The 25658-nt window shown below is 34.4% G+C and overlaps 1 protein-coding gene across 2 annotated transcripts in view; it reads right to left on the bottom strand.

Moving 5' to 3' along the window:
• FER (FER tyrosine kinase) overlaps positions 1 to 25658 on the bottom strand; it is a 437163-nt gene that overhangs the window by 217525 nt on the left and 193980 nt on the right. For both annotated transcript variants that reach the window (XM_055315286.1, XM_055315287.1), the window contains exons 12-13: positions 19083 to 19286; positions 9225 to 9347 (exon numbers count right to left, since the gene is read on the bottom strand). In XM_055315286.1, the coding sequence (XP_055171261.1) occupies positions 9225 to 9347; positions 19083 to 19286 (327 nt within the window). The remainder of the gene's footprint in view (positions 1 to 9224; positions 9348 to 19082; positions 19287 to 25658) is intronic.

Here is a 25658-nt window from a genome sequence, read left to right as displayed (position 1 = left end):
TATTATATATATATTTTTCTCTTTTTCTCATTCATCCCTTTATGTTTTTATCTTTATTAATTCCTTCTGCTTTGTTTTATTTAATTGTGGATTTGTTTCTCTTAATTTTTTGAATTATATACTTCACTCAATTATTTCACTTTTTTAATGATGTAACTATTTAAGGCTCTAAATTTTTTTCCAAGTGTAGCTTTGGCTGCATCAACTTAAGTTATATGTAAAATTCTATTTTCCCCACCCATTTCCCACATTCACTGATGCAAGCAAGGAATGTAGCCTGAGAACTTTAGGGTAAATTCCTCTTTCAAAAGGTATTTTTGCTGGAGCTTGGTAACATCGATAGCAGCTGGGCTATCTGAAGATGTCTTAACTTTGTGCTATACAATTTCTGCCCAATCAAGGTTGGCTACCATAACATGTACTTTGAAGTTGGTGAATTATGATGGGGGAACAGAGGACTAGCTGAGGACAAGGCACGAGCCCAGGGCAGCACACTGACAAGTCCCTGAAACAGGCAGAGGGACATTCCTCTCTGGTCTCAACTGCCCGGATGTTCAGACTTTTCTAAGGGCAAGAGGCAATCTTAGCTTCACCCCCAGGAGCCTGTAAGTCTACTTTAACATATATAAATTCCTTTAGAAATTTCCTTTTTCTCTACCCCCCAAGATACGTGTTGGTGATCATCCCCCAAGCACATGGCCCATCGATATCCACCTCATGGCTCAGGTTTTATTAGATGGTAATAAATGACCTTTCCCAACAATAGCCAGCCCCTCAAGGTCCTGGAAACCTTGCTTCCAAGATTCTTTAGAGAGGACGCTATCCTCAAACCCCTCCCACTCCCAGGTATATAATCAGCCACCCCTCACAGGCCCAGGGCAGCAGCTCTTCCTGCCCACGGGTCCTATCCCAGTGCTTTAATAAAACCATCATTTTGCACCAAAGACGTCTCAAGAATTCTTTCTTGGTCGTCAGCTCCGGACCTCCCCCCACCAGACCTATATTCCAAAACTTCATCAAGTTATACATGGTTCTTAGTTTCATGAAAAATGCAGTTGATAGATATTTTGCTTTTGTTGTTCTCTTCACTGTGGTTTCCAGCAGGGAATGGGGTAAAAATTGCGAAGTCATCAACCAAGTTTATGCCAGAAACCCTCCTATATATTTTCTTGTATGTTTCTACATACTTCTCTGGTCCTGTGCACATAGAAACGTCCCATTAATACTTTAACATGGTGAAATGACACACTTCGGGCAATGTTTGTGCTATAAACACGAAATCTGGCCTTCTACTTGCATTTAAAAAATTCCAGTGAATTATTCTTTTAGCCTCTTGGGATTCATCTACCTGTTCCGATCATCCCTAAAATATTTACAAGGTAAATAAGAAATATATATATGGAATGATTACTGAAAAACTTAGCTCCTTAGACTGAAAAAAAAACCCATAATATTTAAGAAAGTATGAGGTAGGCTTATGATAAAATACTCCTGAGAGGTCATTTAAAGAAGATCAGAGGTCTCCAGGGCCTATTAATTTTGAGTCTAACATTGCTCTTCCTTAAATTAACTGCTGGTCAAGTTTGAGATAAGAAACTGGAAGTCAGTCTACATGTTATGTGTCGTTTGACAGGCTTCTTTTATTTTACTAAATGGATCAAGTCTAAAACCCAAGTTGAATACAACTTCCCAGATGATGCTAAATGAAGGCTGAAAGTTTCAAAGCTACCGCGCACAACAGGTTATATAGTTCCTGCTGGACTAATTTTCATAAAGGATGACACCGTAACTGTCAAGTTTACTGTTACTTCCTAGTGCTAGAATACTGGAGTGTAGAAACAAGTTGTTGTTACACTACTGACATGACTGAGACCACAGATTATAATTTATGCCAGTGGAGATTGTAGTAGAAAGATGATAAATGGAACAGAATCAGTTTCAGGACACACCTTGAAAATTTACAAGAAATATGATTCAGGATAAATTACAAACTCTGACTTTCCTCCCTTAAAGGGATAATAATACTCAATTCACAGTTGTTGAGAAGATTTAATAAAATAATAGAAGTAGAGTGTTGTCAACAGACTATGCACCCAATAAATGTCTTTTTTCTTCCTTCATAATTTAAAATCTTCCAAATTTGCCCTCTGTTGTGATTTGTCATGTGAAAAAGTTTTTAAAGAATATGGTATTTTACAGTTTCCAACATATATCTGGGGATTCTCTTACATGATGTTTACAACAACCATGTAGGGTTACTGTAGGCAGTTGACTTGCCCCAGATCACATGGTTGAGTGTAGTGAAAACTGGCATTTAAAATTGGATTCTGGGCAGCCCCGGTGGCTCAGCGGTTGAGCACCACCTTCAGCCCAGGGTGTGATCCTGGAGTCCGGGGATCAAGTCCCACGTCGGGCTCACTGCATGGAGCCTGCTTCTCCCTCTGCCTATGTCTCTGCCCCCTCTTGCTCTCTTTGTGTGTGTCTCTATCTAATAAATAAATAAAATCTATTGGATTCCTTCTGCTCAATTCAGAGGTCCACATGGAGATTTATTATATTCTTGATGAATTTATCCTGAGGAGGACATTTTGTAATTTTTTGTGTTCTTCTACTCTTAACAGACCTAATAATTGATCTAAGAGGCAATTAAATAGGAATCTTAACAGTGAGCATTCTATATCAGAAGTTTTTTTCCCCCAAACTGTGGCTTCCATAATTGGAAATCTAATTTGACATGCTAAATTTCATTTTCAAGAGCTAAAAAAAAAAGAAATCTCACTTATTTATCTTCACATTTTTAAACAGACAGCACTTTTTAAAAATCCTATACATATTGACAGCATAAGAGGATTAATTGCAAAAGCACAGCTAGCTAGATGCCTCTTAAAATAATATTACTGAGTGTGATATTATGATTTATAGTAAGAAATTGTATTTTGTCTTTGTCTTTATTTCTGGCACAGAGCTCCTAACACCCTTGGAAATTCCTAAATGCTGAGAACCATAAAGGTGTCTTTTGTTATGTTAACAAGTGACAGTTGGCTGGCTTCTAGGTAACCTAAGGATAGGGCTAGTTGCCATAAAAACTTACCCTGTGATTTGAGGGTTGGAGTTTTCAGTCCCACCCCCTTGACCTCAGGGGAGGGAAGAGAGGCTAGAGATTGCGTTCAAGCCCCAGTGCTCAATGATTTAATTAATCATGCCCATTAATAAAACCTCCATATAAACCCAGAAAGACAGGCTAGGGAGAGATTCCAAGTTGGTAATGGTGTGGAAATTCGCAAACAGTTGTACCCTTAGAAATCAAGAAAGTGCCATTCCCCTTCTCATATACCTTGTCTCACATGAATCTCAAACATCTGGCTGTTCCTGAATTATGTCCTTTCATATTAAACTGGTCATCTACTAAGTAGACTGTTTTTTGAAGTTCTGGGAGGCACTCTGGCAAATTAATTGAAACTACAGACGGGGTCATTGGAACCTCCAATCTATCACCAGTATGTCAGAAGCACAGGTGACAACCTGAAGACTGGCATCTGAATTTGGGCAGAGGAGGTGGGATGGTCTTGTAGAATTAAGTCCTTAAATTACAGGAGCTGATTCTATCTTCAGGTAGTGTCAGAATTGAGCTAACTGGTTGGTGGAGGGGGGAGGGGCAAAAATCAAGCAATACAAAAACTGAAAAAATAACAATGGGCAGGGGAGAAAAGTTCTTAGAAATTAATAACGTATGTTTTACTCTAATTTACTTAGGCGGCCATATTATTGCAAAAATATTCCCTTGAAATTCACTAGCACTATTAAACATAGATCTTTTGTTTTGAAGGGACTCACTATGCAACGTTATACAATTTTATATTGAGCTTCTATTCAAATGAAGGGAATTTCTTAAATCACATAATAAACAATTGGCCGTTTAAGATGATATACATTAATTATTAAATTAATCCAAATCTGTGCTCACCTCCAATCACTCTTCCATTCGACCCCTCTGTTCCTGCCACACTAGCTTCTGCAGCTCCTCATTCATAATGAGGAACACTCTTCCCCCAGACACTCATGGAAGAAATCCAGCCAGTAAGCAGCAGCATGGTTCTAGTGGTTTAGAATTGGCATCTGTTCTCATAGGTCAGTAAGCATGATGTGTTGTTAAAGGCTTTAATGTATAACCATACAGAGAAGTCCTTGGTTTGGTTCACGTTTCTCTTCAAAATTCATTAGGAGGCCTTCCTGCTTGGATCACAACGTTTTTAAAAAGCAGCTGCCCCTACACACTGACACACACACACACACACACCACCCAACCCCTGACCTCATCGTCACACTCAGGTCATTATCTATCTTTCTTTTCTTTTCTTTTCTTTTCTTTTCTTTTCTTTTCTTTTTTCTCTTTCTTTTCTTTCCTTCCTTCCTTCCTTCCTTCCTTCCTTCCTTCCTTCCTTCCTTCCTTCCTTTTCTTTCTTTCTGATAGTCACACACACAGAGAGACAGAGAGGCAGAGACACAGGCAGAGGGAGAAGCAGGCTCCATGCACCGGGAGCCCGATGTGGGATTCGATCCCAGGTCTCCAGGATCGCGCCCTGGGCCAAAGGCAGGTGCCAAACCGCTACGCCACCCAGGGATCCCCAGGTCATTATCTTCTTAACAGGTTTCATTTCATAGCATTTATTGCACTCTGACATAGTATGTAGGTCACTGCCCAGCAGAGTGTGTGTGTGTGTGTGTGTGTGTGTGTGTGTGTGTTAAGGAAATATCTGTTAGATGAATAAATACTAAATCACATATACTTTCCAGTCTTCATTTAAATTTTAAATTATTTTCACAATCTAATTACATAATTAAAGTCTATGGATATAGATTTAAGGAAAAATAAGTCTCTTTCATTCCACAAAATGGTAAACTGAAAAGACTTCAACGGATCAAAAACTGTATCAGAAGCCTCTAGAAAAGGAAAATCATTAAGCAGTAATACTGGACGAAGCAAGCTATGTTACTTAACAAGCTACATAAAATAAACAGTCTTTAAGTGACCTGAAACTAACAGCGTGAAGAGAGGGTCTAATTAAAAGTACAGTTTTCTCTTGTATGAACTGTTCTTTGCTTGCCTGTATCCAACATGAAAGCTGTTGTCTCAAACCTTTCTGTCACAGAAAGACTTACTCTCTGCAAAAATCTACTTCTACTCTCTGGCCTCCTGCACTAAATTCTGATGAAAAGCTGTAAGTACCTGATTTCAGCTGGCATGCAACTCATTTGTCTGAAGTTCAGAGTTCTAGAGTTCTTAATGGCTCATTGCCTTAACTCACCTGAATTTATTCATGAACTTTAATTTCCATTCTGAAAGAAATTTCTTTTAAAAAAAAACAGCTAAATCTGAAGAAATATCAAACTTAACAAGGTAAATAAACTTTCAAGTCACTGTTTAAATGGTAAAGTTGAACTAGGTGTCTTTCTTAACTACACCTTATCAAGCCCTATATTTTACCTCAAGTCCCAGCTCTATCACCCAGTATTACTGTTTATTGATTTTCCTTTCATAAAGACCCATAGTACAGTTTTTGACGTTACAGCCTTTTTCAACTTAACATTTTATGGAATCAAAGATACTTCCTTTTCCTTAAATCCACATCCTTGTTCCTTAGAATAAGCAGTTTATTCTAGTCTCTGAAGTCTGTTCTCCACAGTCTAGACAGATAGTAGGTAAGATCATAGGCTCCCATCTCAGCTCTGCCTCTTACCTATTGTGTCATCTTGTGCAAGTCAGTTATGATTTTTAAGCTTCAGCTCCTCATTCATAACATTGGGGTTAAAAACAACACTAACTTTGTATGGGGCTAATTATAATACTTCATAGGAATATGTAAGGGTTAAATGAGATAATGCATATGAAAAGCTCAGCAAGTACCTGGTTTCTAGCAATTGCTCAATGAATTCAATGCTTCAACAAGTATTTACTGAAAACCTACTATGGGAGAACACTGTTCTAGGCATGGGGCTACTGCTGCACTAATTGTTAAAAGTAATTCTGGCCCTTATTGGAATTTACATTCCACTTGGGGAAGACAGACAAGTAAAAATACATCAAATGAAATAATTTCAAGCATACACAATTGTAGCAAACAGATATGAAGAAGGAGAAGAGTGGAACCAAAGGGTGTAAGGTGTTATTTCACACAAGATAGTCAGAAAAGGCCTCTGTGATAAGTGATAGGAACAGAAACTGACCCAGGACGGACTCTGTGGATAGCCAGTGTGCTCGCTAACATAAGAAAGGAGGTGCTGGGTGATCAATAATCCCTGTTTACAACAATGTCTTGCGTCTTCCATACCTTTTCACCAGCTTTGGGAAGCAGCACAGGAGAAATCTGCCAGGGGAAAGTGAGGGAGGGCTGTCTCGGGCACCCACGAGCTTTATTATCCTGAGAAAGCTAAATAAATCCTAATTCTAAAAAAAAAAAAAAAAAAAAAATCCTAATTCTAGATTGTCTAGTTTTCTGTACTTCTAAAGATAAGTAAGAGAATCCTTTGGCCACCATGTCCTCCAGTTAGGCAGCATGATGATATACTTGTATTTTCATGGGTAGGAATGAAATAAATAGGAAGTAAGCAGTAAGTTGCTATAAACAGAAATTATATTGAGACCAAAATAGCACTCTTTATGAAGGCTAAAAATGAAGTCTGGCAAGATGGAAATGAGATGTTTTACAGCATATTATCTGGTCAAAGACATTAACTTCTTACACAAATTAAATCAGGAAATAGATTCCTGTTATAAGAGTATAAATAATTTCTCAAAGGAAGACACATAACAGATAATACCACCATAATAAAATCCATATCAATTTGTTCTTCACTCATAATTGAAAACTGCCTAACTTTCACAACCTCTACTTTGTGATTTTCTTTTAAAAGCATAATATGATTCATTAAATAATGTGCATAATAATATTTACAACAAACAGATAATGGTCTGCCTATTTCAAATACCAGCACTGTAGATCAGGTTAATAGTCGGCTAGATAAACTTCAAAATTTCTACCTCATAAAACAATCATACATAGCTCCTTAATTTTCTCTAGCTTTCAGTCTACAGTTATTTTCATAGCACACTGCTATATAAAATGATGAGGCAATCAGCTCCACAGCCAGTGTTGGGGGTTTGGGAGAAAGAGAATAATTGGCCATGTAACAGTCCACAGAATCTACTCCATTTATCTAGGCTCGATTCATGGGAAATTTTATATAGAGAAGGATATAACTTTATTTGAAATTATATATTCTTATTCAAGCCCAGATCTGCATTTTTATGCGCCTCTTTTATGGCTTTGGTCTCTCAATTTAGACCTGGCTCAGCAAGTAGGAAATGCAAATATTTGGTTGGCTGTAAAACGGGATATCAATATCTCTGAAAACCCAGTTGCATATCTTGCTGACCTAACAGGGGTAAGAAGTATTCTCACTGTGCTGAATTTTATTTCATGCTGGAATTATACCGGAATTAAAGTTCACACTTTTGCATGTACCGGTACGTATACAAAACTCCTGTCATTTAAGGGACAGAGGGAGGGCAGTGGCAGAGGAAATGTTGAAGACAACCCCCTACATTTTTGGTTTGAGCAGCTATTGGGTGGTACAAGCTCCCTCATTATCCAAATGTTTGCTTTATGCCACTCTGCTTTTACAAAAGACTTATATTAGCACCTATGTTTGTTAACTAAAAGAAATTCAAAGAGGATTTTTGCTTTTGTGAAACGGTAATTGCTTCTGTGTATTATGTCATTTGGCTTACAAAAGATTTCGCAGGAACGCTCTATTTTTGGATAGTGGGGAAAACTTGTGCCATTTATTGAAAAAGGAAAAAACAAAGTTTGGAGTTAAACTCAGTTTTACGTAAAGAGTAGAAAAGTCTATGTCTTTCAGAAAAAAGAGTAAATGTAAGCTAGAAATATAAGTTTGTAAGTCTCTGGTATATAAATAGTAAATGGAGCGGCAGGAGTAGATCATCTTAGGCAAAGAAAAGAACTAGAATTCTGCAGAACAACAGCAGTTATTCATTCATTGATAGAGGAAGAAACATTGACGGAATTCTGTTTCCTAGAGAAAAACATGACAAGTTGTTTCAAACTAACAGAATCTTTATAGGGGTTTCTGAAATTGAAATGGGGGTAATAGCAAATGGAAAAATACAAATGAAAAAAGAGCCAATCTTATAATTCTAGAAAAATGGGCAAGAAGGCTAATTTCTTAGCCACAGAATTAGTGTCAAAATCTTCTGTGAAAGGAAGGTTAAGGCTCAGTCCCTCAGTGATGACCGAGTAATACAACATGAGTTCTAGACTAACAAAGGATAGTATAACTATTGCTTTTTTTTTTTTTAATTTCTTTAGCTGAATCTGGATTACACATTAGCATTCTTGGGAATAGCACTTGCTTCATATTAAAAGTCATCCTTAGATATATAAAAATTGAATTAGCAGGTATTAACCTACCAGATTTTATGGCTGTTTATCCCTCTGCTGTACTTCATAGTAGATGGCCTCAAAGAAAAGGACTCTTGACTACCCCAGTTCAAGTTCTGATACATCAAAAGTACTTAGAGGCCTAGCCAGCTCTATTGCTCTACTTTGAGCCAGGCCCCACAGGTTTTACCATAAAACACAAACCATCTTCATACCCATTGTTTACCTCACAAATCTCCTAAAGCACATGGAAGTAATGTGTTCTGTGCTAGATCTTAGAGGTAAAAGTTACCTAGAACAATTTCTCACCCAGCTAGCTACCTGCCAGCCCCACATAAGAAACTTATGATTTATTATATTTGAGAAAAGTAAGGTAGTTTTTAAAACTTCTTTATAATATATTGTAAACTTAACCTCCAAAATTAAAATTCTATTTCACTCATAATTGCTGGACATATTCTTTGACTTTCTGCATCTTAAAATCTCTTATAAACTGAACTCAAAGTCAAAACCTTATAAAGTAAGAAAAAAAGCCTCAAGTATTTCAAGGAAAACTGGGAAGAAAAAAAAAAAAAGAATAGGCCATTTGTAACCCAGCAAATGCTGATTAAAAAAGCAGCCTACCTTAATAAAACCAAGGAAATGCTATGCTTCAACATTAGTGTCACTGGTAATCACAAAGCCCTCTGGTTTCCAAACATTTATAAATAATCTAAGAAACTTATAAACATATACATATACACATACACACACAAATGTACTTACCTTAGGAATAGGATTCAGCAGAACTACACCTGACTTCTTAGTGATGACCTGTTTTGTTGTATAGTGATGATCTATAAGTTGAGGAATGTTTGAAAAACCAGTGCCTTCAAATCGATATAGATTCTGGAGAAAAAAAAAAACAATAAAGAAGAATAAATATGAAGACATTGCTTCAGCAAGACTCCATTCAGTAATAAATTAAGTTCCACTAAGAAAAACTATCGTTGCACAACAATAGTGTGAATATACTTGATATTAGGATCAGATGGTAAAAGTAAAAATAAAAGATCACCATTTCCTCCTTATCAATACAGTAGTAATTGGTATTTCTATGATGGGGTTATTCACACATTATTCTTTCACCAAAAGCACCTAGTCATCTTACACGCCACTGACAAAGAAAGAAAATGCACAGTGACAAAACTACAAATATCGGCATGCTCAAATCTTGCACTTTGTGATTTCATAACATCGGATAAGTAACATTTTCTCAGACTCTGTCACATTCCCTTTCCCTGTATTTATATTTCGAATAGGCAAGCAGGTCATATGGATGAACTGATAGCAATACATTTAGCAAATAAAAAATATCTTACTGGTCACACCTTTCAATGCAGGAAGCACTGGAATGCAAAGTAATAGAATAAAAACTTCTGATAGTTCACAAAGGTTGCCCATATATATGCAGGTGATGTATACAGATACAAATATGAATGTGCTCTAAGAAAACTCTATGTTAAGAAATAAGAATATTTAAAAAGTACCTAAATTTGGATATTATTTATATCACTGGAAGATTATTTTCTTAGTTAAAAGATAAAAAAAAATTAAGGTTCCTTTTCCATAGCAAAAAGTAAGATTCAATTTACCAGAATCTGATTTATATACCACCTTTAAATGGACATTTGTTTTATCAAGTAAGGGACAAACAGGAGTTAGTTTACTGTAAAACTAATCATAGAATATCATTCAATTCAGGGTAGGTTGTGTTAGAGTAAATTCAGGGCAACTGTTGATAAGTTGCCTGAAGAATTTTTTAATACAACGGCCAGACCTACTACGGTATATTAACAATGATGCTTAAGAATATTTCATACTGAAGACACTAATCTATTATTAGTCAGGCAATGTGCCAAGTAAGTTCTCTCAGCATTCAGTTTATTCATCGGTGAAACAAATAATATTTGGATCTCCTCAAAGAGTAAGTATGAGGCTTGACCAAGTATCAACATACAAACCCCTTTGCTCAGTTTATGGCACTGGTACACGTTCAATTACTAAATCACTAAAGCAATAATAATCCTTGGGTTACAAAAATAATTCCATATCCAGATAAAGAAGAAGAAACATTTTCAAAGAATACTTAAAGTGTAAATTACCTTTTCTCAAGGAATAATCATTATCTGTAAATAATCAGATATCCTGAAACCCATTCTTACATTAAACTGATTAAAAAATAAAGAAATGAAAAAGTTCATAGACGTGTAATGCATAATAACAATAGTAACAATGGGGATATTTCAACCAAATATACAGTATTATATGCTTGAAAGTTGCGGAGAGTCAATCTTAAGCATTCTGACCATGCGTACAAGAAAAGTATTTAACGATAACTGTGAGGTGTTAATGGTTTTGATCCTGGTAATCATTTTACAATGTGTATCAAATCATCATGTTGTACACTTACATACAATTCTATTAGTCAATAATTACTGAGAATTCATTCCCCCATAAAGTTAAAAATGTAGGGGCGCCTGGGTGGCTCAGTTGGTTAAGTGACTGCCTCCGCTCAGGTCTGATTCCTAGGGTCCTGGGATAGAGCTCCACAGGGCGAGAAGTCGGCTTCTCCCTCTCCCTCTGACCCTCTTCCCGGCTTAGGCTCTCTGTCTCAAATAAATAAAATCTTAAAAAAAAAATAAGTTAAAAATCCAATGTCTCTTTCCTTTGTCTTCCTTCTGTCTACTGTCAACATAGCATCAGGTGATCCTGTTACAGCAGATCATTCCATTACTTTGCTTATAATTCTTACTTCCCTCAGTATAAACGCCAAAGTCCTTACTATGGTCTCTGAGACTCATCTGTGCTCTGTCATCGCTCTTACATCATCTCTTACCACTACCCACCCCTCTCCCAGCTTCCCTCCAGCCACATAATTTTAGTGAAACACACTATACACACTCCTTACTCAGGGAGTTTGAATTTGCTGCTTGAATAGTTCCTCAGATGGTCGTATGGGTAACGGCTCCCTTACTTGCTCCAGTCTTTCAGCATATGTCACCTTTTCAGTAAGGTCTTCTCTGACCACCCCATACAACATTCAATACTCCATTTTCTCGCCCCAACTAAACTAATCTCCTTTTTCTTATTGAAATTTTGCTCAGAACTTATCACCATCTAATATCATAGCTATTTTTCTTGTTTATTGTCTATTTCCTCCTCTAGAATGTAAGTTCATGAGTTAATAAATTTTTAACATCACAGTATTCCCATGGTTTAGAACAGAGCCTGGCATGTACTGCCTGGATCAAAAAATACGTACGAATAAATGAAATATAATGCATATAAAATGAGTGTGAAGTTAAAGACACAAGTAAGATAACTCAACTTAGAAATGAATACTGAAAACACACACCCAAGCTCAAGACACTGAAGTATAATGTTCAACAATAAGTAACATGATAAAATTCACAGAGAATCAAATTTCAAATCAGCCACTAGTGTCATAATATAATGTCTTGTACAAAATTCTAAAACACTTGTATAACTAGAGAAACAGTGAATAGAATAATGGGAATTTTCATTTAAGAACATATCTGGCTTTTAAATTTAAAGAGAGTTTTCTGTCATTGACATAGTAATCATGATGGGTGAAGACAGTGAATACAAGGGATGATATAAGAAACTGGTTTCTAGCAATTATCATTTTAAAGCAATCAGTTCATATCAGTGAAGTTCTCAGAGTCCTAATTGTGCAAAACCAGATAACTCGCTTTCTTAACTATGAAGATAAAGTAATGAATCTAAAAACAATGCTAAGATGACATATGCTTACCAAGTTCAGCTAAGCATCAAGCTAAGGTCAAGAGTAGCACATTCACGAAAACTGTTGAGGACTTGTTCCTTGATACTCTCAAAATTCCAAATATTATAATTTGATTGTTACAAATCTGTATAAATTTCTTATAGCTCAGATGATATAAGGTTTGGTTCACCAAAAAATGGATTCTTTTTTAAGTTTTCTACATGGCTGTGAAAATAATACAAATGAGAGAATCCAGACTAATCTTAAGTAAGACACTTTTCCTTGGAGCTACTAATGATCTCTTAAGTGAATTCCAAAAGAAGCAATAAAAAATAGTAGTAGAGAATAAATTTTTGCATACTTCTACAAAGGCCATTTTGTTGATTGTCATTTGTATTACATGATTAAGCATCAAGTAATAGGTCATTAAAAAGTATGCATAAAATATGATAATTCAAATTTTATAAAATAAAAATTATATAGATGCGTATAATTAGAATATATCAAAAAATACTCAAAGAATATACACTGAACCCATAAGGTGGTCTTATGAAAACATTTGCTACATCTAGAAGTTGTTTCTGAGTTATCACTGTGCTACTTAAGAATCATGCATATGGATGAAAAACACATAAAAAACAGCATCAGATTTTGTTGCTATACATACTTCCAGAGTAGTGTTACTAAACAAAGAAGTCAGAACAGAATATGCATACAAAAATGAGATGGGGGTTCAATGAATGTATAATCTGAAATCATAAGCCTGAGAAGATCCCCTGAAAAAGAACTGAGAACAAGAAGGCTTAAGGAAAAGCAAGGGAGCAAGGAAGCAAATGAAAGAAAGAAAGAAAGAAAGAAAGAAAGAAAGAAAGAAAGAAAGAAAGAAAGAGAAAGAAAGAAGAAAGAGAAGGAAGGAAGGAAGAAAGGAAGGAAGGAAGGAAGGAAGGAAGGAAGGAAGGAAGGAAGGAAGAAAGAAAGAAAGAAAGAAAGAAAGAAAGAAAGAAAGAAAGAAAGAAGAAAGAAAAGAAAGAAAGAAAAGAAAGGATTTCTCAAAGAGGGCAGCTGAGATGCATAAGCTAAATTTAAAAAAAAAAAAAGTTAAATAAAATAAATAAATAAATAAGCTAAATAAAACATTCCCTTTTTTTGGTAAAATACCTAAAAATGAAAACATAAAACATAAGCTTTAGCTTTCTCCAATAAAAACAGCACATGGAATACTTGTAAGTAACTCATTAAACCAGTACACAGGAAGGGTTGCTGGAGAGTTTGGGAAATCGTATTAATAAGGTTTCTATATGTCTTTTCTTACTTAACTGTTACTCATTCAGATGTTGTCTCAAACTTAACTTCCTTAAGTTTCCCAGTCAAAAGCTTTTATAGCAATGTGCATCTACTTTACAGCTTATAATTATTACTTTACAGTTTATAATTATATATAACATGTGTGATTTACAAGTGACTGTGGGCCTCCCTCCTAGATTATAGGCTCCACCATGGTATCCTTGGGCCTTAAAAGTACTCACTCAGTCTTTTCTGGAAATTAATGTTAATGAGCTTTTGTTAAGGCTTTAATTGTTAAGAAGAAAGTAAGTCCCCTAAGTCTTTAACTGTGTGTCAAGGACACAAAAAATGATAACCTAGGGCAGTTTCTTTTGACTTCAAGGTACTTATCACCTCTTTTGGGTACTTCAAGGGTAGGAGTAGAGTGATTAAAATAATTCAAAATATACAACAAAGAGGCATAAACATGGGATGAACTGTCATTCAAACAAATTTTGTTTTTTTAAATGTTTATTTTCTTTAATTTCAATCCATTAATATATAATGTATTATGAGTTTCAGAGATAGAGGTCTTCAGTGATTCATCAGTCCTATATAATATGCAGTGTTCATTACATCACATGCCCATTAATATCATTATATCCATCACCCAGTGACCCCATCCACCCACCCTCCTCTACCCCAGTGACCCTCAGTTTCTTTCCTACAATTAAGAGTCTCTTATGGTTTGTCTCCCTCTCTGATTTCATCGTTTTATTTTTTCTTCTCTTCCCCTGGGGTCTTCTGTTTTGTTTTTTAAATTCCACATATAAGTGAAATCATATGATAATTCTTTCTCTGATTGACTTATTTTGCTTAGCATAATACCCTCTAATTCTAACTACATGATTGCAAAAGGCAAGATTTCAATTTTTGATGGCTGAGTATTACTCCATTGTAGATAGGTGTGTGTGTGTGTATAAATATATATCTTTTTTGGATCACTACATTTGTATATTTGGGGTAAATACCCAGTAAAGCAATTGCTGGGTCGCAGGGTAGCTCTGTTTTCAACTCTTTGAAGAACTTCTATAATATTTTCCAGAACGGCTACACCAGTTTGCATTCCCACCAACAGTGTACAACGGTTCCCCTTTCTCTGAAACTTCGCCACCATCTGTCGTTTCCTAACTTGTTCATTTTAGCCATTCTGACTGGCGTGAGATTTTGATTTGTTTACAATTTTGATTTGTATCTTCCTGATGCCAAGTGATGTTGAGCCTTTTTTCATGTGTCTGTTGGCCATCTTTAAGTCTTCTTTGGAGAAATGTCTGTTCACCCATTTCTTGATTGGATTGTTTGTTCTTTGGATGTTGAGTTTGATAAGTTCTTTATAGATTTTGGATACTAGCTCTTTAGCTGATGAGGCATTTGCAAATATCTTCTCCCATTCTGTTGCCTTTTGGTTTTGTTGACTGTTTCCTTTGCTGTGCATAAGTCTTTTTTACCTAGATGAGGTCCAAATAGTTCATTTTTGCCTTTGTTTTCCTTGCCTTTGGAGACGTGTCTAGCAAGAAGATGCTGCAGCCAAGGTCATATAAGTTGCTGCTTGTGTTCTCCTCTAGGATTCTAATGGATTCCTGTCTCACATTTAGGTCTTTCATTCTCAAACAAGTTTTGAATTTACTCACCTTCACTTAGTCTTCCTTAAGACTCATGGCATGAATTTAAAAATACATGTCGTTCAAAAAGCCTAGAGATTTTGACAACAATAGAACAAAGTAAACCTGTCTGGTACACACAAAGACTAAATCTACCAGCTTGAAGTGGAATTCAGCACATAATTGACATCCAATAAATACCTGCTGAATGAATCAATGATTTAACAAATTGGGCTACCCAATTTCACACAATAATTAAAATCTCCACTTTTGGGTTATTTTTGTTTTATTGACTCATATTCCTGGGCCTTACACATTACTCGCTCAATTAGTATTTCCTGAATAAATGGATAAAGAAATAAAAGATTATGATATGCCATTACATAGAGGATTTTTTGTTTTATTCTAAAATATTCAATATTGTTATTTTTAATTCATCATCATATATTATTTCAAATTTCTTGGCTCAATCATCCTTAATTCTGCATCTTTAGTATTTCCCTGTACATGAATTCTACCTGTCTCACCTAGTAGGTTTTAAGTTCACTGGGAAGTAGGCCATACATTTTTCAGTATCATCTCCTTACACTGAATAACATGGTCCTTCGCAAAAATGGGTTTTTAGCAAATGCCTGTCATATAAATAAATGAGAGAAATATAACTTGGCATTTTTCCCTTAATAATAAGATCTTTCCAGAGTACTTCTTACTACATGTGTTTTTGCTTTATCATACACAAAAATAAGGATTTGCATCTATATTTACTAAACAAATGGAATAAGGCTATTTGAATCTCTGAAAATCTATCAACATTTATGACACAAACAGTTTTAGAAACAAACTCTAAATATGTTTAGGTATAAACTCTGTTGTATCAAACACCCTAAACAGGCTAATAACTATGGAACAGGTCTGTACCTAAAGCCAGAATTACAATTAGATTCATATACTCCTAGATATGCTTAATATATCTGACTTGATGAGATTAATATATTTAGTTCCAATAAAAAGTACAACTCTTCTTGCCTGAAGAGCTAAGACAAAAGATGTTCTCTGCCACAATAGTAAAAAATGTAAAAATTCAAAGTATCTGTGTCCATCTTGATCATTCATAATGTTCACATAATGTTCACAGCATGCAGTTTCACAGCATGTTAAAAAGTAACTGTGATATGCATACAAAAAAACCCCAGCCTCAAAATAATTGCCATCCTACACTGCAGTTGACAATGTTGCTAAAAATACCATTATTTGTGATTAATGAATACCTCAAACCTAAATAAATAAATTCTAAAACAACACTTCCATTACCATTTAAATTTCACAAATAAATCTCATGGAAACCAGAAAGACATTTCTTAAACTTAACAATTACATGGATATTTCTTACAAAGTACATTTGTATTTTTTCAAAGTCATCAAACAATGGCAAAAATGCCTAATATTTGCATAGCACTTTATACCTTATAAAATATATATTTACTGATTTGCTTCCCACAATTATGATACAGGCTATTAACCCCATTACCTTCCAAACCACAGACTTTCTAAAGTGCCGAACTGGGATGAAATCCCAAGTCTTATGATACCAAGTTCAATGCTTTTTTCATGTTACTTGCTATTTTTCTCATTTTCTAAAATCTCATCTATCTTTATGTCTTCCTCTCTTAAGACACCTATCCCCTCATTTATGTACATTTTTACAATCTACTATTAGATTATAAATTCCTTGATTGGACTATAATAGGCAATCATTAAATATCTGATAATAAATTTCCCCATTTATTGGCTCTTTTCAGGCAACACGTATATGAGGAAGGAAATGGGATAATTTTAGCTCAAGGAAGATTCACCTACGCAAAATGAAAAAGAATTAAAAAGTCTCCAAAAAGTCTAGATCACCTTAAGACTCCTACTTTTAACTGAATGAAGAGCTCAACATTATATAGTGTGAATTAACTAAATAAAAGTAAGCATTAATGCCTGAGGCACTCACAGAAATACAAGCACTCTCATCTTTAACAGAGATCTTTGAAAAGTTTCAATAACAGATGGAAGCTGAAAAAAATCTTCAAATGTGAACCTGCAAGTCTTATTTTCAGAATATATTATGCCGCTCATTTTAGTCACTTAAAACAAAATTGCAATATTAACAACAAATGATAATTTGCAAGTAGACCTTTTCCTTTTTGTTTTTAAGAATAGTAATTTAAATTCATACAGTTACATTTTAAACTGTAAGTGGTAATAAGGGGAATATCTCAGTCTTGTTTCATGTAAGACATATTTTTAAAATCATAACTTTTAGAGCTTAGAAAATAGAGGGAGACACTCAAATTTTAGTTTATACTTTACGTAGGAATTTTCCTTCTACAATTTGCATACCATTTTATAATATTGCCATCATGGTCATTGGTTGGAATAGGGAAGCTTATAAAATATAAAATATATTGTAACTTAAAGACACACAATCCGTAACTTAAAGACACACAAATTAGAAAAGAGTTTGCCAAGGAAATGAGGAATGACATACTACTAGAAACAGCAGGTCGGATGTACGAACATAGGAAAATGTGATTATGAAGTTGAGGTCTGAATACTACACAAAATTAACAATGCTATGAAAATTATAATACAAACTTTAATGGATTTATTCCTTTCAACCCATCTGAATGGCATCTATTTTCATTCAAATATAATTTCTAGATGTGAATATATGAAATGCCATTCTATACTCTGAAATGATCACTTTCACGGTATGTCAATTTTACCTCAGAATTATAAATAGATACATTGATATATACATGGAGAGAAATATGCAGATATAAACATATCTACCTAAAACCCTCTGATGTTTGTCTAATGATAATCGTTCAATCTTTTTGTAGGGTAATGAGTATCATTTGAGTGCCTGGACATAAGCTGAAATCTTACAGAGAGACAGCTTGAAAATGCATGCTATTTGAAATGTTGGAGTAAAAAATGACAAATAGAGGACTTCATATGCCAAGAATATTTAAAATTTCTCAGTGGGTAAAGTTAAACAAAATTTTGAGATTACTTTTCATCTGTTCAATGCTTAATCAAGAATATAACAAACTTAAGTAGTTTAGCAATACTTAAATAAATTTAAATAAGTAAATTAGTATTAAAACAGGCAAGGTGAATATTTCATATGATGAAATTTTTCATCATAAAGGGGGAAAAACCTTAAATCAAAATTAATAATAAAGCTAATTCAACTATCATTGTCCCATTTATTAAGGAGTTTTATTATCCCTATTTAATAACATAATTCTTAAAAATCTCTCATGGTACATTTTTTATAGCAATTTCAAGGGCCAGTTTCTTTTGTTTTTGTTTTTGTTTTTTCAAGGGCCAGTTTCAAGAGCATAAAATTCATTATTAAATTTATCCAGAAAAGGGGGGGAAATTATGATAATCACATTTAAAAATGTTTTAATTTAAAATAGATTTAATGTTCATGTTTAACTTAAAATATTTTAAATGTTGGAGCGCCTGGGTGGCTCTGTTGGTTAACTGATCTCAGGTGTATGAGATCAAGACCCATGTTGGACTCTGTTTAGCTAGGAGTCTGCTTGAGATTCTCTTCCTCCCCCTGCTTGTGCTCTCTCTGTAAATAAATACAGAGATTTTAAATACTTAAAATCTTTTAAGTTAAATTTGTAACAACTATTTTAATTTATAGCATCTTAAAACACGTATGTCCTTAATAAGATTAACATTTTAGTGAATTTTGGCATACTGTATTGAAGGAATTCAGAAAAAAGTAAAATTAAGTACTAAACTAACGTATTATGGGCATTTATCACATACTATTCACCATTTTATTATAATTATACCATAATGAACAATATAAAAATATACATATAAACTAAATTGGAAACGTACATCAACAAATTGTATGATAAAGTGTCTCCTTTGTCCATCAGAATATACAGAAAGGACATATTCACCAGGTTTCCCATGACTCTCTCGCACCAAGAAGTCTCCTTGTTGTTTTAATAGATCCTGCGCTTCTATTCTGGGAATTGCACCGTGGTACCAGTCCTGTTCTGCCAAGGGCTTCTCACTTATGGGGATCGTATCAGAGAACTTGAACAAACATTGAGAAAAAAAATAATAATAAATTAGAGAAAATAGGAATTCTTCCTGGTAAAATTCATAGCATTTATAAATACTTCTTACATTTACTCCTCCTTTTAAAATCAACCAATTAAAAGTTTCAGGATGAATCTGAATTTTTCTTAATTCTTAAAGAAAATATTTCCTGGAACACTGGTGCTGAAGTTTAGCTCAAATACATATCTTTCAGTACTTTGAGTTTGTTTATCCTACCTATCATACATAGATGCACACAAAATTAGCATTGATTTTAGAATTTATAGTCTTATTCACCATATTATAAAAGAAATCCATATATTTAAAATTTACCAACCAGAGGATTACGGTAAAAGGGCATATTACCAGAGAATGGTCACAAAACAATTTCATTTTTATTTAAATTAAAAGTTAATTATTTTTATGGAATAAACTTGCAGTGACACAGGCTATAGACTGCCCATGTGCTATGTTCCAGAAGCAACATCTAAGATTTCATCTGATGCTGCCCTGCTGCTTGCCTTCCCCTTCCCAGTCTTACCCTCATTCCCCCAACTTCCTTAGCCATTACCACTGCCACATGGCTGGTCCTGATCCTGTACAGCAATGGACAATAAAGCCTTAGGAGAAACAGCATCATTGAAAATCACCAATGTGAAATTATAAACACGTGGCAAAAACAAGAGAGGACTATAAGCTATGACCATGGCAGGAAAAGCAAATAATCTGTTATTTTAGGAGGCCACATGCTAATACCAAGGGAGCTAGTTATATTTCCTTGAAATGTTTCTAACTGATCATAGATGGAAACCTATTTTCTTGGTAAGAATAAAAAGTTTGTTTTCATCATCCAAAGAACTAAATTGCTCCAGATGGCTAAGAGTACTGTATGGGTAAGCTACAATAATGTGCGCTAACTCTTAAGATACTTAGAATACAATATGCACAATGTCTCATGAGAAAGTAGTTTATAAAAAAAAAGTAGTTTATAAATTGGAGAAATTAGAATTAATAATAAATGAAAGGCAAATATTCACACATAGGGTTTCTCAGGCTGATATCATGAACTCTATATAGGGACAAAGTATATGACATCTTTGTGGTAAAAGAAAACTAGTTCTGAAGATAGCCTTCTTTGTTTTGCACCACTAAAAAGGCCCAAAACTTACTGGTCAAAGTTCCATTTTACAAGTTATAATCCTATTGATTTAAAAAAAGAACCTTGAAAAATCCCAAATGGGCTTCAAAGAAGTTTTGGTTTTTACTTCTTCCATTTATGATACATTTAATTCTTTAAATATATACATGGTGTGATTTACACTGAAGTTTTTTGTAAACTAACTAATAAGCCTTTTCTTTTAGTACTAATCATGACAAATATAATATTTCAAAGAACTTTTAAATCGAAAAGTGGATTTAAAGAAGAAATTATATAGAGGAACCAGTCGCAAGTATGAAGTAAAAACAAATGCATAATTTACACAAAATTAACTTTTTATGTATACTGATACCAATGGTTTATAATTCTTAAAATAGACAGTTATTAAATATAGCCTTTTCAAAATTTTATCACACTGTATCTCACTATAACAAATACCAAATTTTTTATATAATAGAAATATTTCCAAGAGTTGTCAATGGCAAAAGTGTTTTATTGATTTTTTTCTTAGAAAAAAATCAATAAAATAAGAAATTCAATGTCACCTCCTTGCAAAGAACTTGTTTTCATCATTATCTTTCAAGAAGGTTACATATTAGAAAGGTGTCACAAACAAGGATGTCATGTGCTTGATTTCTTGTCCTATTCAACCTATCCTCCCAAATGTTGATTTATTTAGTACAGTAAAATGGAGAGCCTAGAGAATTCATTAAGTCAGAGGGCATTTGAAGTACAAAAGCTCAGCTAACACAGAGAAAATCATTTAAGGATTTGAATGTGAGGAATTTGTTTGGAGGGAAAAAAAATCATCGTGAAAAAACATCTGTATCTATTTGTTTGCTTTAAAAAAGAAGTGAATGGGAAGGAACTTACATTATTTTATCACAGGGATTACACCTCAGTTCTCTGGATTTATTAGTTTCTTTGAAATAGAAATCTGTTGTTACCAGCTCCTACACAATACCGTTATAAAGTACAAGCTGAGGGCGCCTAGGTGGCTCAGTCAGTTGAGCATCCAACTCTCGATTCTGGCTCAGGTCATGATCTAAGGGTTGTGAGATTGAGCCCCACATAGAGCTCTGCACTCAGTGCAAGTCCACTTGTCCCTTTCCCTGTGAACTGCTCATCTGCACAAGTGTGCACATTCTCTCTCTCTCTCAAATATAATCTTTAAGAAGTGTAAGTTGAGGGATCCCTGGGTGGTGCAGCGGTTTAGCGTCTGCCTTTGGCCCAGGGCGCGATCCTGGAGACCCGGGATCAAATCCCACATCGGGCTCCTGGTGCATGGAGCCTGCTTCTCCCTCTGCCTGAGTCTCTGCCTCTCTCTCTCTCTGTGTGACTATCATAAATAAATAATAAAAAAAAAAAGACCTAGAGAAAAATTATTAAAAAAAAAAAAAGAAGTGTAAGTTGAGCAGTTTGTGAGTATATGTGTGTATACACGCATGTGCACACACATACACAGGGAAAGGCCCTATATAGGCCCTGTCTGGGTCTATCAGGTTTTACAGAGATTTCCCTGCAAGCATTGGAGGGAACATTTTTATGAACATGTTGTCAATTAAATTCCAACACAATTCTGCAAGCTTATTAGTAATAGAATGTAGAATGGATTAGCAACAAAATCCAACATCCCAAGAGCCACCATAATTATATCAAAAAGGAAATGAAGCTTCTTACTTCAAATATTGTATCTTTCTAATGCTCAGTAGGGAAAGATTTTTCCTTGTCAGGAAGTTACCTAAGATTATTGCCCAAGATATGGGGAGAGGGGTTCCTTTTTGAAGTTATAGCTAATCTAACACAGTTAATTAGTTGTACTTAATAAGACAAGCTTTCCTCATTGACTGGGCTAGCTGTTTAGCTCTTTTCCCTGGGTCTTGTTCTTAAAGAACATTCCAGTAAAAACATATCAGGCTTAGTGAAATAAAAAGATTCACTTAAGTGAAGAGGCAATGAGGAGTCAGTTCTAGAAAATAAAAATATTTGGGGGGAAGGTGGAGAATATGGGCCTTTTTTTTTTATCCTCGTTCAGCTTAATTTCCAAGTATGTAATGAAAATCTGTATGCCTTTATTTTTTTTTTAAGATTTAATTTATTTGAGAAAAAGGAGCAGGGAGAGGGGTCAAGGGGAGAGGGACAGAGGAGGGAGAGAGAGAATCTCAAGCAGATTCTGCACTGAGAGGGGAGCCTGATGTGGGGCTCCATCTCACAACCGTTGAGAGATCATTACCTGAGCCCAAACCAAGAGTCAGATGCTTAAGCAACTTAGCCACCCAGGCTCTCCCATTTATATGTTTTTCTCACAAACACTTCAGTGCAAGATGAGCTCCTTTCTGAGAGGCAAAATATGTTAAAAAAAAAATATATATATATATATATATCAGGGACACCTGTGTGGCTCAATCAGTGGAGCATGTGACTCTTGAGCTTGGAGTGTAGATTCAAGCCCCACTTTGGGTATAGAGATGACTTAAAAAAATAAAATCTTGGGGCACCTGGGTGGTTCAGTCAGTTAAGCATCCAACACTTGATATCAGCTCAGGTCATGCTCTCAGGGTTCTGGGATCAAGCTCCACGTCTGGCTGCATGCTCAGCACAGAGTCTACTTGAGATTTTTTCTTTCCCTCTCCCTCTGCCCCTCCCCCACTTACACACACACAATCTCAAATAAATAAATAAAATCTTTATCTTTAAAAGTAATAAAATAAAATTAAAAAAAAATCAAACTGAATTCTATGAAAATCAGGCACAAATAAATGATTAGAAAAAAAATGAAAATATAGTATGGAAATATATAAGTAAACCCTTCAAGGAGCTTGAACAAGCTGAATAAAACTTCCATATCAATATAAAAAGTTTTTATGAATTTTTATTACCCATAAAAATGACATTTAATTCTCTTTTCTATTCTCATATAAATTTAGTCATTAATTTTATAGTCTAAGTAAACAACTATTTCAAATCTAGTTTAATATTATACTAGGGTGAAAACAAGCAATTCCAGATTTTAAGCATTTCAAAAAAATTGTGTAAAGACCTCTTTAATTTTAAAGCTATGTATCACTGGAAAATTCTAGATTAGGAATCAAATGTCTTAGAATTAGAAGTAAAAGAATCACCTCCTTGCAAAACACTGGAATAGGGGATCCCTGGGTGGCGCAGCGGTTTGGCGCCTGCCTTTGGCCCAGGGCGCGATCCTGGAGACCCGGGATCGAATCCCACGTCGGGCTCCCGGTGCATGGAGCCTGCTTCTCCCTCTGCCTATGTCTCTGCCTCTCTCTCTTTCTCTCTCTCTCTGTGTGACTATCATAAATTAAAAAAAAAAAAAAAAAAAAACACTGGAATAGTCTACTGAATCAGTAGGAAATCAGCCTGGTGGTGGTAAAAGCTATTTTCAGTGAAAGGAATATGTAATCATAGGTAGAAAGCATATTTTCTACCATTTAGGTTTTGGTAGTTGAACAAATACTTAACATAAAATGAGAACGTGAATTAATAATGTTCTTGCTATATTTTTCAAAATTTCTAAGTAACTCCTTCTTAAATTAATGGAATGAGTTAATTCTTAAAACAATGAAAAATAAAAAAATATTCTAGATATTTGATCTTCATGATCATTGCCTCAGGCTAGACAAAGGATGTAAATTAAGCAGTGTTTTGTCTTTAAGAGGCACTAAGACCTATCTGTAATTCTACAAATTCTAATATTTTTAGCAATAAAATAGAACTGATCATTGTTTTATGTACTGATATCTTAGGAAAAACAAGGATACTTCATCTACTCTTTATTTTCCACAAATAAACTAGCAACAAAGCTCTTATTCATAAATTTCTTTGAGAACCTGAGTTTGTTTAGTCTTAGCTATAACTTTCTTCCAGCACAATAACTATGTAGAATTACATGCTGATTAGAGATCTGCATTCTCATACAATTCTTTCCAAAACTTTACCTAAAAAGATAGACAAGTAAGCCAAACTCAGATACCTTACTTCCACAACTTTCCATTTCCTTGACTGCCCTTTTGTATACCTTCTTGGATCTCTCACAGACACTCCCTCTAGCAAAGCATATCTGCTTTAAAGTTTTTGTTTTTAGCTTAATGCCTCTGCTTCTTCCAATACCTTCTGGTTTCCTCTGGCTTTGTCTTTTTTTTTTCTTGCCTCTTTAGTTCCCTCTTTTCTTTATTAATAATCATTTTCTTTTTTCACTTTATTATTTTTATCCATTTACTTTTTCCAATTGTACTTGTGACTCTCATTCAACCTCTCTCATCTGATTGTTTCACTCCATGTTTTCTACAGTTTTCTTTCTTTCAGTAGCAAATAGTCTTTCCTTAAAGGGGATTTATTTAAGCTTGACAGTATTATATATAAAATGTGCCACAATGTCAATAATAACACATTTTAGTCAATTAACTTTAACAGTGCTAATTTCATGTTACACATATCAAATGAAACTATTATTAATTATTGCAAGGAATCATATCTCAATAAATTTAAACATTTATCAGTAAGTTGGGATTTCTGGTGAAGAATACATTATCATTTGAACATGATCAGATCATTTGTTTTAAGCATTTGATTAAACAACTAAAAGAATAGATGTACTCCCTATACAGTAAAATTACTGGTTGCAGAAAATAAACCCAATGAGCCTTTCTTAAAATTATGTATGATAATGCTAATGATTCAAAACTAGCAATTCTGAGAATATTTAGTTTTCCTGAACATGACTAACTACATAGAGAATGCAGTGTACATATGGTAGTGAGATGATACAAGAATTTTTATTTTTATTTTCCTTTATTTCTCATTTTTTCTACACCGTAGTGTCTGAGGAGTGGAAGTGGCTAGAAAGAGGGGAGGTAAGTTAAATCTTAAGAATAAAGAAAGACAATGAAGGTTTAAAATATACAATATTTAACCTGAATTTAACAACATGTCTTGTTAAAAGAAGTACAACGTTGCTTTCCGCTAGGCTTGAAGAATACTAAAATCCATAAGTAGTTTATTATGCATGAAAAGAACTACATTTCCCTATGCCAACAAGAGAAGCCAAGCATTTTAATACTAACATCACACGATGTACAACTTAAACATAGCTGCGTTATAATTTTCAAATTTTCTAAAGAGAAGTAAGCCAGCTAAACTTATTTACTATATTATTCCATATAATGGAAGCATATCATTATTCTCCATTTTTT

Source organism: Nyctereutes procyonoides, unplaced genomic scaffold, assembly GCF_905146905.1.
Source record: "Nyctereutes procyonoides isolate TBG_1078 unplaced genomic scaffold, NYPRO_anot_genome, whole genome shotgun sequence".
NCBI lineage: Eukaryota > Metazoa > Chordata > Mammalia > Carnivora > Canidae > Nyctereutes > Nyctereutes procyonoides.
This window is presented reverse-complemented; position numbering and strand designations above follow the sequence as displayed.